At 34.3% G+C, this 13,523-nt stretch overlaps 1 protein-coding gene across 3 annotated transcripts in view; it reads right to left on the reverse strand.

Annotated features, from left to right (window-relative positions):
* CWC27 (CWC27 spliceosome associated cyclophilin) overlaps window positions 1-13,523 on the reverse strand; it is a 194,950-nt gene that overhangs the window by 170,395 nt on the left and 11,032 nt on the right. For all 3 annotated transcript variants that reach the window (XR_002071342.2, XM_019414333.2, XM_019414334.2), the window contains exons 3-7: window positions 9,354-9,466; window positions 6,480-6,623; window positions 4,721-4,819; window positions 3,987-4,090; window positions 2,202-2,271 (exon numbers count right to left, since the gene is read on the reverse strand). Coding sequence is in view for 2 of the 3 variants with exons in the window: in XM_019414333.2 (XP_019269878.1) it covers window positions 2,202-2,271; window positions 3,987-4,090; window positions 4,721-4,819; window positions 6,480-6,623; window positions 9,354-9,466 (530 nt within the window). In the remaining variant the exon portion in view is untranslated. The remainder of the gene's footprint in view (window positions 1-2,201; window positions 2,272-3,986; window positions 4,091-4,720; window positions 4,820-6,479; window positions 6,624-9,353; window positions 9,467-13,523) is intronic.

Below are 13,523 nucleotides of genomic sequence, written 5' to 3' on the forward strand. Positions count from 1 at the left end.
AGCAGGGGGCCAGCTGCACTGAGCTGCCTTCCACCCCAGAATGCTGTGCCACCAATGCAATTTCCCACCAGCCTTTTAGATGGCTTCGGCTGGGAGGAGGCAGCTTCTGAGCACTTGAATCGTATTAGAGACTTAAATGGCTATAGAAACCTAAGACCAAAACTCTGATTTTACTACCTCTTAATTACATTGGTCTTGCACAGTGACCTAGCCTTTCTGAGTACTGATTTCTTCGCTTAAATAGGAATAATATCTATATCACATGGCCATTTTAGAGATTACATAAAATAAATATTTATTTATAGTGGAGCTAAATCTAGTGGAGTCAAATGACAGAGAAGACACTCCAGACAAAAGGAGAAACAGGAGTGGGGGTATTGTGGGGAAGGCATCGGTATGTAAGGAAACTTGACATCTTCAGAAAACATCAGTGAAAGGGACTCCTGGCAACTTCCAGATCTGACATTTGTGGTTTTGTCCATTTACAAATATATCCACAGGATCATGACATGAAGTATATCTTTCATTTTAATAAGGCACAAATTTGAATCATGAATAATGTAAAACTAGTGCTCTGACATCTAAAGAAGATAACTTCAGACATACTGGGGTGCCAGAGTGATTAATGATACTGAACAGGCCTAAAGAAAGGAGGTTTTCATATAAAGATGTATTTAACTTTGACACCTGAAGTAGAGATGTTTCCTAGAGAAAAAATCAAGAATGTGGGATAATAGCCCAGAAATAATATTGGGCTGTGTTCCTAGAGTTCAGAATTATTAGCATACAGGTGGTAGCTGAATCCATGGTATCAAACATATCACTCAAGGACACTGAAGACAGCAAGACAAAAATTATGACCAGAACATTTCTCTTTTTTAAATTTTTTTTTGATGTTTATTTATCTTTGAGAGAGAGAGGTGTGTGTGAGCATGAGCAGTGGAGGGGCAGAGAGAAAGGGGAGTGGATCTAAAGTGATGAGGGAAGTATATGGATAAAGAATTAAAAACAAGGGTAAAAATAATGTGCTTTTAAATCAATGCTGTCATTACTGTTGGTTAGAAATAGGTAACTATTTCTAAGCAAATAAGGCAGTGCTAAGTTACAGAATTTTAATTACTATGATAAAACTTTGAACCTAATCCTTTAGGTCTCCGTGTTCACTAATCTTCTTTCTTTCTTTTTAAACACTGCAAAAAGGTAATCTATTTACAGAAGAGTGGTTTAAAGGCATTATGGTTGTCTTTACAAACAGATGTAAGAACAGGAATTGTCCACTTTTTAAAAACTCTGCATTTCAACCCTCCACTATTATTATAATGTACCAAACTGCTGTATCAAAGGCAGTCCTCCCTCCCCTTCCTCCCATCCTTCCCATCCCTCCCCAATTTGATTCTCTAAATAAATTTCCATAATTTCTTCATCATCCGTGGGAAGACATACCAGAATCTTTGGGAGTACAAACCCTTGAGGATGATTTTCTTGGAGTATATTTAACAGATTCACTGCTCTAAATAATGGCAAGGCACCATAGGTGTTCACAATGTATACTGTGATAAAAGTGATATTCAGGAAAATGATACTTACAGGCCTAATGGAAGCACTGGTAGGGTCAAAGACCAGGAGGCAATATATAATCCAAATACATGTATCTTATACTGAGGCAGACATAGGTTCAAATCCCAGCTCTAGCTACTTACTAGTTGTGTGACTGAGCAAATTATAATCTATCTATACCTTAATTTATTTATGGGGGAAATGGGGATAATGATAATATGTATCTTAAAGGGCTGTGCTGAGAATTAATGACATTAATAATATATATATAGACAATATTAAAATGAATGTAAGACCTTGGTCTGTCACTATTTATTATAACAATGATCATAATCATTATCATCTAGCAAATCATTTAAATAGCAATTAAAATCTGAATCACAAAGTTGAGTCATTCTTTAACTCTAGTTCTGACTGATTTAAAAAAAAAAAAAAAGCCAAGTTAAAAAACCCCACGAAATTACAATTTTAAGAGGGCATATCATCTCAGGAGTTGTAAATATTACTAACAACAGGTCATTTTACAAATCAGTTCGACGAACGCTTCCTGACTGTGTACTATGAAAAACATGCTATGCCACATGTAGCAGGAGATACAAAAATACCTTTTATAATTCAGAACAAAGGGCAACTTAGCATTGTACCTGACTAACTCGATTTACTTCCTCCTCTTCTTCTTCAGCTTCCTCTCCAAATGAAAGTAAACTAAAATTTCTTATCAAAAAAAAAAAAAGAAAGGAAAAAAGAAAATTAAGAAAAAATTAAACAAAACTTATTGCATTTTCAAACCAATAGAATAGAATATACAAGAAGAAACACATTTTGACCATTCAGCAGTATCTAATATGACTTAGGATTCAGCAGAAATCTAAGGTCTGTATTTTCAGCATAATGTTAAAGCATTGGCTTCAGACCATAGATACTTCACATATTAGATGAAACTAATGACTAAAATCCATCCTGAGCACGACCATTAAGTATACTAAGTCAAGCATGACAGAAATAATTAAGCTTTTATATATATATAAATATTGGTTAACAAAATGGAGATTTCTGAAAAACTAATAAATATATAGCCCCAAGAGCACTACAAATGGGAAGCAATTAATCTAGCATCTTCCAAAATAGGTCTTAAAATTTAAAAACTGATAAAAGTTATGCAAAACTGTCAAATAAAAAAAATATAAGCAATAATCTTAACAAAAAAAGAGCCCATGGGGAAGAAGAAACTGTCTTCTCTGAGGCTTCAAATTAAAGACATCTCAAGGAAGATAAATAATAAGTTATTAAAACTCTCTCTCAAGTATTGGAAAAATAAAAGATTTGGCAACAAAGAGGAATTTTCTTTCAAAACCTAGATGCAATCAATGACTACCAAATCATCCCTAAGCTATTTGCTATGAATTAAAAACAAACAAAAAACAAAAACACATAGCTTTCAGGCTTGTTGCCAAGATAAATAATAGTGATGAAATACTGTATCTGAATATGGTGACAGTGACCTTTCACTCAGAGATAAACTAGTCAAAATAAATGAATCAAAAAATAGGAGAGCAAATATATAGCTATATAAGAATTTATTTTGCCACAAGACATCAACTGCTTATTAAAGTGGCTCATATTTGACAGTTTATAAAAGTGACTTAACTTATATTGTAGGATGTCACAAAAAGAAACAAATATGTATTGAATACCCATACCACTGGGTGTTTTCAAATTCCTCTTCTTGTTTTATCTTCGTAACAACCAGGTGTTGTAATTATAATCTCCATTTTACAAGATGGGGAAACTGGGGCTCAGAAATATTAACACATTTTGCTTCTTATAAACTGAGGCAGGATTACACTTAGAACTGTCTGAATCTATCACTTAGGAATAAAATAAAATAACTAATATGGACACTGGAAATCACTAAAAGATTAAGCTGAGATCTGACTCTGTGATATCTATTTTTATAAAATAGACAAAACTAATAATGTGAAAAATACTGTTGACAAAATACTGAAACTTATTTACTCCAACACAGGAGCGAAAAATTATGTAACCATGCAGTCATTATATCATTCATACTTTACTTTCCAAGTTCTTTATACTGAGCATATATTAATTGAAAAATTAGTAAAAAAAACAAAAATTCTCAACTCATTTATATAAATAATTGCTATAGTGATCATAAATATTTATCTGTTTATTAATACAGATTTCATATAGACAGCTGACACAATACTTCTTCAGATTAAGTTCAAGTTATATACAGTTTTTAAATATAAGAAGTGAATTTTTAGGAAAAACCGCATAATTCAGATATCTTCCTGGCCCACACTGGCCTCCCCCTTCACTAGTAGACAGTTGTTACAAAAGGAAATAAAATGAATTAAATGAATTCTTCAGCTTTTCAATCTGAAGAAAAATGTTTCTATTATGATTACTTTGTGCCTTTGGGCTTCAATTTCTTTACTTCCTCCTCTGGTTTCTCTTTTTTTGGCTTTTTTATTTCTCTGGGAATGATGTCATCAAAAGGATTAAACAAAACCTATGAAAAAATATTTTGAAAACATTATTCCATTTTTTAAAACTTCACAAAAAATTAAGACCAATATTTATGTTGACATTAGCATTTATATTTTTTGCTCACATAACTATTATAAGTCTAATATATATACTACATAAAGTGCTTCCACTTACATGGTCTCATTGTATTCTTTCAATAATCTTATGTGCAATTAAGTAGAGTATATTTTATCCTTATTTTATAAAGAGGAAAAATATTCAAGAAACCTTAATATCTAGTAAGGAAGACAAACTCAAGGGTTTTGACCCCAAATCAAATGCTCTTAAGGACCTTGCTTCCTCAATGAAGGATCACTCTTAAATTACTTAGGAAGTTACTTCATTCAGCTAAATAAGTCTAATTCCTCTAACTTTCCACTGTAAATCAAGCTTTTCATGCATTGGATTATCAGCTAAAGTCTCATCCTTGAAGTCAAACCTTCAATTAAAAAAAAAAAATTCTTAATCAGAAATTGCACCTAAATTACACAGACAAAATCTGAGTTGTACTATTGATTTAGTATAAAGCCTCCATCCATTAGTTTAAAATACTAATAATCAGTTTCTTTTAAATGATCAATTAAGCACTGTATCTTAGAAATCATGCTCCTACCTCACAACTTCTTATTTTATGTGGATTGCGTGGTCTTTCTTCCTCATCAACGTCTACTTCTGTTAGCCGTAGCATGTTATATACTGTATCCCCTGTAACCTATCAGATAAGAAAACTGCAAACTATTATAATTATTCTTTGAATTTTTCTTAACGTTTATTTATTTTTGAGAGACAGAGAGGACAGAGCGTGAGTGGGGGAGGGGCAGAGAGAAAGGGAGACACAGAACCCGAGCAAGCTCCAGGCTTTGAGCTGTCAGCACAGACCCCAATGTGGGGCTGGAACCCACGTACCGCGAGATCATGACCTGAGCCAAAGTTGGACCTTAACCAACTGAGCCACCCAGGCGCCCCTATATTCATCTTTGAAATAAAGGAAGACTTCTGAAAATATTTTTTTCAATAACTAAAAGGAAATTTCATATTTTTATATAGGAGCATATGTAGTGATAATGCAAATAAAGCAATTTCATCTTAATCTTAAGGGGGAAAAGGAGAAATGGAGTTCAATCCCTTGATAACATTTTTATGAAATTTCCAATATATATATAATATCAGTTTTCATTAAAAATAAAAATATAGTGCCAGGTAACCTCCTACTGAATGACAACTTTTCATTAAAAAAAATAATAAATTTAGATTTTAGAATTGGGCAGAACAAGCAAATAAGAACACGTGGAAGTGCTTTACAGATATTATCTTGTTTAATCCTCATAAACATCCTAAATATAGGTCCTTATACTCCTTATCTAGAGAAGAACATTGAGATTCAAAGAAGTTACACAGCGACAGTGTTGGCCTTTCTGAATTCTCATCACTAAGCTATACTTTGTCTCTAGTGCGAAAGGTATATAATAGCAATTGTAAAAAGTGGTTCACTATGACAACCTAAATCTCATTTTATTATATGTTGTTACTTTTTTTTTTTTTAATAACAGGAAGGAAAATCGTTGAACATCAGATAACCTGTGCTGGAGTGGTTCAAATGTGCCAATGCTTATTTCTTAACCTACGTTGTTAAGTTTTAAGCAACAATATTGTACTACGTGTTTTCAGCATGAGTCCTTACATTCAACATTTCTCAGGAGTTTTAAAGCAATACCAGTTTTCCAGTTGTGCTCAGTTTGTTTTTTCCTCTTCATCATCAGAAAACCCAGTTTCATCTAGGCTGTGGGGAAACCATTCCTACTGAACCAGCAGAGGGAGCTGATACACTAGGGATATGTAACATGCCTAAGACTTAACACATGTGGGAATGTGGGAATTAGAAGAGAAAGTGAGAAAACAAAACGGTCAGAATCCTCCTTTAAACAAAACGGTTCAAAATTCTACGGAAGTGATATTCCCTCATATGATGCTAAACGTGAGCAGGATTAAATAGCTCCTATTCAAAGTAGTATTTCAGGTAAAAAGTTTTAATGTTAACACAATTTCCACTTTAAGGAAAACTTAAAACTACTAAATCTTGTTACCTAGATAATGCCTAGGTTTCTAAGAATGTAGAAATAATATTAGCTGAGTGATGCATTAGCTAATACCATCGGTATGTTTTAGAAAAAGGAAAATTTTAAAGTTATAATCAATGACTTATTTGAAACATACACACATAAAGTTCAGATGGTCCTTCATAGCTCACTGTGGATATATTCCACCATTTTTAGAAATAATAAAAAAATAACCCAGGGAATATTTTTATGAGGGCAACTCCTAGATAAGTTGGCCATATGTATCATAGAAGCTGAAGATAACTGGACACAAACCTTTCCAAAAATGGTGTGCTTATTGTTAAGTTCATCTGCTCGACCCAGTGTAAAGAAGAATTGGCTGCCATTATCGTGAGGACCAGCATTTGCCATGGCAACCAGCCCTCTCCGATTAAAACGTAACCGTGAGTGGAATTCATCCTGAAGCATTAAAAAAAAAAAAAAAAAAAAAAGTTTAGTGAATGATCTCAGTTATAAGGACCTTCATAGTCAGTAAACAAGGTTCTATACAACTTCTAATCAAAAATGCTACAGTTTTATTTAACTGATTTTCTTTTCTTTTTTTTTTTTTTTTTAAATGTTTATTTTTGAGAGAGAGAGTGAGACAGAGTGTGAGTCGGGGAGGGCCAGAGAGAGGGAGACACAGAATCGGAAGCAGGCTCCAGGCTCTGAGCTGTCAGCACAGAGCCCGACGTGGGGCTCGAACTCATGGACAGTGAGATCATGACCTGAGCTGAAGTCGGACGCCCAACCGACTGAGCCACCCAGGCGCCCCAAACTGATTTTCAAGTATAAGCAAATCCAGTATTTATTCCCTCGATGCTATTAAACTTGACTTCACTAGCCTGGAAGTTATCTTCTAAATATACACAACCACAAATTTAGCCTATTTTATGGGAAAGCTGCCCATATTTACACAGAAGAAGACATTCAAAGGGTAAGTGATTTCAAACTCATTCCCCTTTTCTTCACATCCCTCAAAGTAATCTAACTTTTTAGAACCTTCTATTTTTTTCTCCAAAAAAACCTACCTTTGAATCACGGCAGAGTCTTCAACTACTGCCCTTCCCCACTCTGTTCTAAAGGTCATGAAAAAATTGCTTTCTTCTTGGTTTTTAGTTCAAGGAAACTACTATAAATTGTTTTACTCTGTTTTTTACAGGTCTTTGTTAAATCTTTTCTGAACAAGCACTGGTCCCATTTGCCAGTTTTCCAAAGAGCAAGAGCAAGCCTTTCTAAGGTGAATTTCTTGCTATGGGAGGGCTCCATAACCTACATTATTCTCTCTGTTAACAGAATTTCATTCCAGGCCTGATGCTAGACTCATTTATAATATAGCCATGTTATGTAATCAGTGCTTTTCAGAAAGAAAGTTATTTTTCCTTAATAAATAATTGTCAAAGATTTGAACTCAAAGAGTCCTAACTCTGTATACCCCATGAAAAATGACCTAACTGAAAAACTTAACAAAGTAACCATATTACCTGGACATAATAGGCAAAAATCTCAATTTAGAAGGAAATTGTCAAAAAGAGCTATTCTGTTACACTGAATAACAGAATAAAGGAATGCTTCCTACTAGATGGAAGCTCCAAAATCCGGAGACATCTCAATTTGGTAAAATACAAAATAGTTTTTATAGTGACATTTGAGACTTTTTTATTATAACCATTCCTCATTTTCTAAGGCCATTATCATCTGGAAATTAAAGCAAACAGTTCAAGTGTTGTTCTCAAGAATCACACAGTGACCCAGTAAAAAATTAAAAGAAACTCCAGACCCTCTATCTCATTAGTAAAAACATGATGTCTTCAAAAATTCTCTTACTTCAAGAACTAATGATGTTTACTCATTCAAAGAACATGATATTAGCACCATCAGATAAAAAAAAACAACAACATTTAGTGTTTACTTGAACCCTCTGTGATTTTAATACCTTAACTAGGACATTAACTCTTTTTTTCTTTTTAGTTCTGTGTTGGCAGTTAACAAATCACTCACCTATTCTTTTTTTAATTTTTTTAAAATGTTTATTCATTTCTGAGAGAGTGAGAGAGAGAGAGAGAGCGCACACACACAAGCAGGGGAGGGGCAGAGAGAGAGAGATGGAGACACGGAATCTGAAGCAGGCTCCAGGGTCTGAGCTGTCAGCACAGAGCCTGCCTGCTGCGGGGCTCAGAACTCACAAGCTGAGCCGTAAGATCATGACCTGAGCCAAAATCAGATGCTTAACAGACTGAGCCACCCAGGTGCCCCATCACTGACCTATTTTTGATTAATACACTTTTTTCTAACACTTTTTATGCTAATTCTTTCTTCTGTCCCTTTGTGATTTCCTGTTGTGTAATGCATTTTCCACTACAGGGGTCTACTGTGCACAATTAAGAATGAATTCTGCATTGGACCAAATTGTGTCTCCCCAGAATTCATAGGTTGAAGCTGTAACCCCTAGTGTGACTGTATTAGAGACAGGGCCTATGAAGAGATAATAAAGGATAAATGATGTCGTAAGTGTGAAGCCCTAATCCAATAGCGGTGATGTCCTTATAAAAAGAGGGAGACACCAGAGCTCACTCTCTTTACCATGTAAAGACACAGCAAGCAGGCAGCCGTTGACAAGCCAGGAAGAGAACCTTCCCCAGAAATTGAATGCCAGCAAGCTGATCTGTACTTCCTAGCCTCCAGAACTGTGACAAACAAATCCCTGTTGTTTAAGTCACCTTGTCAATGGTATTTTGTTGTAACAGTCCAAGCAGATTAATATAAATTCCATACAGTATTAAATAAAATATTTTAAAATAAAATGGCATATGAAATGTTCTAAAACCTTTTTACAGAGTTGTAGATATCAGATACAGTCAGCTATCAAGAATTATGTTATGTAGTCTTTTTTTCTGACTCACATTTTCCTTACTACCACCATTAGCTCTACCTGAATTCAATCTAGCAAAAAATTAGCAATAAGACAACTCTGAAAGAATGCTTGATAGGGTAAGTGCTGCTCTTATCCCTTATAATCCCAAACATGTGATAAATACCAGATTTTGTGCAGTAATGTGAAATGTAGTTTTTTCACCAGGGGCACAGTGATTTTCAATTAAGGAATCCAAATTGATTTGCAAATAAATAACAATAAAAATTCAGTCTCACCTTGAATGGGGCTCCATAGATAGACTCTCCACCAGTCCCTGTGCCAGTAGGATCTCCCCCTTGGACTATGAAACCAGGTACAACTCTATGAAAAATGGTGTTGTCATAATATGCTGAAAGAAATTTAAAATAATTTAGCAAAGTCTAAAGTGAAGTATATAGCTATCAGAGCTAATATAATTAGAGTCACAAGATTCCCCCCCCCCCCAGAATGCTAAATAGGCTCCTAAACCCAAACCTTTTCTTCCCTACTTATTATAAAATGCCTACTCAAAACAGCACAATTTCTACAAAAAAGCATGACTGTTGTTGTGTTGTACTTATTTCCAGGAGTCTCTCAAATTGCATTACAGTTTATACATAAATATATTATTTGGAAGCTATTAATATACAAGAGAGATCACATATGATCTCCTAATAGTACTTATTATCGGGAACCTAAAATCACGAGGGAGACTTCACCAAGGAAAAGAAGTTGCATGTGGGAGAAGCATGGCATCTCAGTGAGGTAAATCATGAGCAAAGAAGTTGTTGAGAGCAAAATGGCAAAAATTAGGGTTTGACTGAATCAGGGAGTTTATATTAAGAAGTAGCAACAATGGACAATATGAATAAGAAAAGATTCTCAATATCATTAGTCATTAGGGAAATGCTAATCAAAACCACAATGAATACCACATCACACCCACTAGGATGGCTATCATCCAAAGGAAAGGAAAATAGCAAGTGTTAGTGAGGAGGTGGTGAAACTGGAGCCTTGTACATTGCGTGTTGGGTTGTAAAATGATACAGGCACTGTGGAAAAGTTTGATGGCTCTACAAAATTTAAACACAGAATTATCCATCAATCTTACTTCTATGAATATATCCACCCCCCAAACTGAAAACAGGTACTAAACAAATACTTGTATATGAATGTTCACAGCAATGCCGTTCGCAACTGCAAAAGGAAGAAACAATCCAGATGTCCATCAATGAGTGAATGAATAAACAAGATGAGGTATTTACATACAGTGGAAGATTACTCAAAGAAGGGAATGAAATACTGATATGCACTACAACATAGATGAAGCTCAAAACTATGCTATGTGAAAGAAGCCACACACAAAAAGTCATATATTATATGATTCCATTTATATGAAACATCCAGAATAGGTAAATCCATAGAGATGGAAAACAGATTGGTGGTTGTCAGGGGAGGAGAGAGGGGAGAAGTGGAAGTGATTGCTTAATGAGTAGTTTTCTTTTGGGATAATAAAACTGTTTTGGAACTAGACAGAGGTGCTGGTTGTGTAACATAGCAAATATACTAAATATCATTGAATTGTCTTTGAAATGATTACTTTCATGTTATGTACATTTCACCTCTTTTATAAAAGATCCCTGAATGAAAGGAAAAAAAAATTATTTTTATCTCACCCAAACTAGTTTTGAACTTATATGAACTAATCAGGTGAGTACAAGAGGAAAATTTATGTAGAATATAGGTGTAGCCCTGAAGTAGTGCTGGATAAACAGACTCTATTATTGTTGTAAAATCAAACAAAACCCAACTATCAACAGACTAGACTGAGGTGGAGTCAATTACTGAGTGTAGGCCTAGCTCAGTCACACGCTGAGGCTCGCAAAGAGAAAGATGGGAAAAGCAGAATTTCCTGAAAGCTTCGCTGAGCCTGCAGAACTGCCTGACATCAGTTTTCTTGTCGTCGAACAGGATTATGAATGTCTTTATTATGTAAATAACATTGAAAGGAGTCTTTTCCTACTTGCACCTGAACACAGCCTAAGTCATATAATGACAAATACAAATCAAGTGCCTACCGTGGGCCAGGCACTGTACTGAAAAATTACTGATAGAATTCATGAGGTACCTATTACATAGATACTCAGTGACACTTCATAAGTCAAAACAAGAATGTGGTTTATCATAATTCATAAAGTACTATGATATAGTGGCTTGCAGGCACCCTCATAATTATTTACATTTGCAAGATATAACTGAATATAAAATCCATATTTTAAAAAATCTAACATGTAATCTAACAACTGTATCCAGTATAGAGGATAGATAGGAAGAAGTAGACAGGAGAAACAACTGATTTTTTCAAACCCTTCTCCCAGTGAAGTTGTTGGGCTGTGTGCGCAAGAGGTCTCCAGTGCAAACAAGTGCTCCTTGGTTACAAATAGAAACTAAAAACTAAGAGGTCTAAAAGTATCTCTCCTATACCCTTAAGTAACCATTTATTCAGGTTAACTCTGTATGCAGCATGCAGGAGGAGTTCTGAGTCTTGGCTTTTGCTAGCTGAGAAGCCTTAAACTCCATTTATTTTTTCCCTCTTTTTATTTTTTTTACATTTATTTCGAGAGAAACAGAAATAATGCGAGTGGGGAAGGGGCAGGGAGAAGGAGAGAGAAAGAATCCCAAAGAGCCTCCGCACAGCTAGCGCAAAGCCCAACTCTAGGATCAAACTCACAGAATTGTGAGATTACGACCTGAGCCTAGACCTGAGCCTAAACCAACACCGACAGTAGCATGCTTAACTGACTGAGAGCCACACAGATGCCCCTCTTTTTTTTTCCCTCTGTTTAAATCACTGGGATACAATTGACATTTAACATCACATTGGTTTCAGGTGGACAACATAATGATTTACTATTTGCATATATTGTGAAATAATCACCATAATAAGTCTAGTTAACATCCATCACCTCACATAGTAACAAATTCCTTTTTCTTGCAATGAGAACTTTTAAGATCTACTTTCTCGGCAACTTCCAAATATGCAATTCAGCATTATTAACTATCATCCACATGCTGTACACATAATTTTCTCATTACAAAATTAATATTATAAATTAATTCACTGTGTTCTGAAGACTAAATAAGATAATGTGGAGGCAATCTATAAACTTTCAAGTTCAACACAAATGTGAGGTCAAACTTTAATATTTTCGTTTAAATTCTATTTCGTTTAAATATGCAACATGACCCAGTCTACATCAGAAAATGATAATAATCCTTTAGGTCCATAATATGCAACCAATCAACTTTTTTTTTTTATCAGATCTGCTTTTTCAAAAGATCAAACTCCCAGTATAGAGAATGGACTAGAAGGAAGTGACAAGGCTGGAGGGACAGGGAGCAACTATTGTCCCAAGAGTAAACCATGACTGTGACTTCTACTGAGAGGTACATACTTAAGAATTCTCTAGAATAAGACTCAGAAATCTATTAGATGTGAGGGAAGGGGGATATGAAAGAGATCTTTATTATTTGTGCTTTCCAATTTTAAAATAACCCATCTTACTCCTTTTTCCTATTAAATCTTTTAGTGATATTGGCTTTTTACTTTAAGCTTTTCCTTTTTATATTCCTAATTATATTCCTGTTGGATGAATGAAATTATAATACCATATATACTGAGTAGAAATTTTCTATAATTACTCTACACCATAATTTTATAATCTACCATGGCTAAAATTTCAAAATTCTACAAAATCTCCATATCCATCATTTCTATTTCCATGTAACTTATTCATATCACTGCTGACAATGCATTTATGGTTGTCTTTATAGTTTACTATGTACTATAATAGATTTTGTGGCATGCAATAATGTTTATTTGACTTTCTTCTTAAATGTTTTTATGTATCATTTCCATAAGTATTGTGAAGAAAGTGATTTTCTCATTTCATTATGTCTGGTAATATCTTCCTAAATTTTCTCCACTATTGAAGAAAGACATTTTCATGTATCTTAAATATGAAATAAAGTTCCTATTTGGCCTCTGTGGTTCCGGTATTTGCCATTAGAGTTTTTATTTCTGGCTGTACAATGTATGGGTATCATGGTACACTTTACCTAATTATATTTCTACCGAGTACCATATAGAAATTTACATTTGCACTTTTAAGTGATTTATGTATATTTTTCTAGAATCTGGTGTTTGTGTTTAATTTTATAAACATTATCATTAATCACTTTTTATTTATAACTCCTTTTGTTGCCTGTCTGCCCTGTTTATTTTGGCCTCTTTGGATTTTTTGAAACAAATATTTTAGTTTTATAAAGGTACTTCTTTTAACCTCTTAATTTATACTTATGTTGGTCACTTCTAAAGAATAGGAGGTAGGGGATAAAGATGACTGATAAAGAATAGACCTTTTTTT

This window comes from Panthera pardus, unplaced genomic scaffold (genome assembly GCF_024362965.1).
Source record: "Panthera pardus isolate Hobbes unplaced genomic scaffold, ASM2436296v1 HiC_scaffold_2, whole genome shotgun sequence".
In the NCBI taxonomy this organism is placed as follows: domain Eukaryota; kingdom Metazoa; phylum Chordata; class Mammalia; order Carnivora; family Felidae; genus Panthera; species Panthera pardus.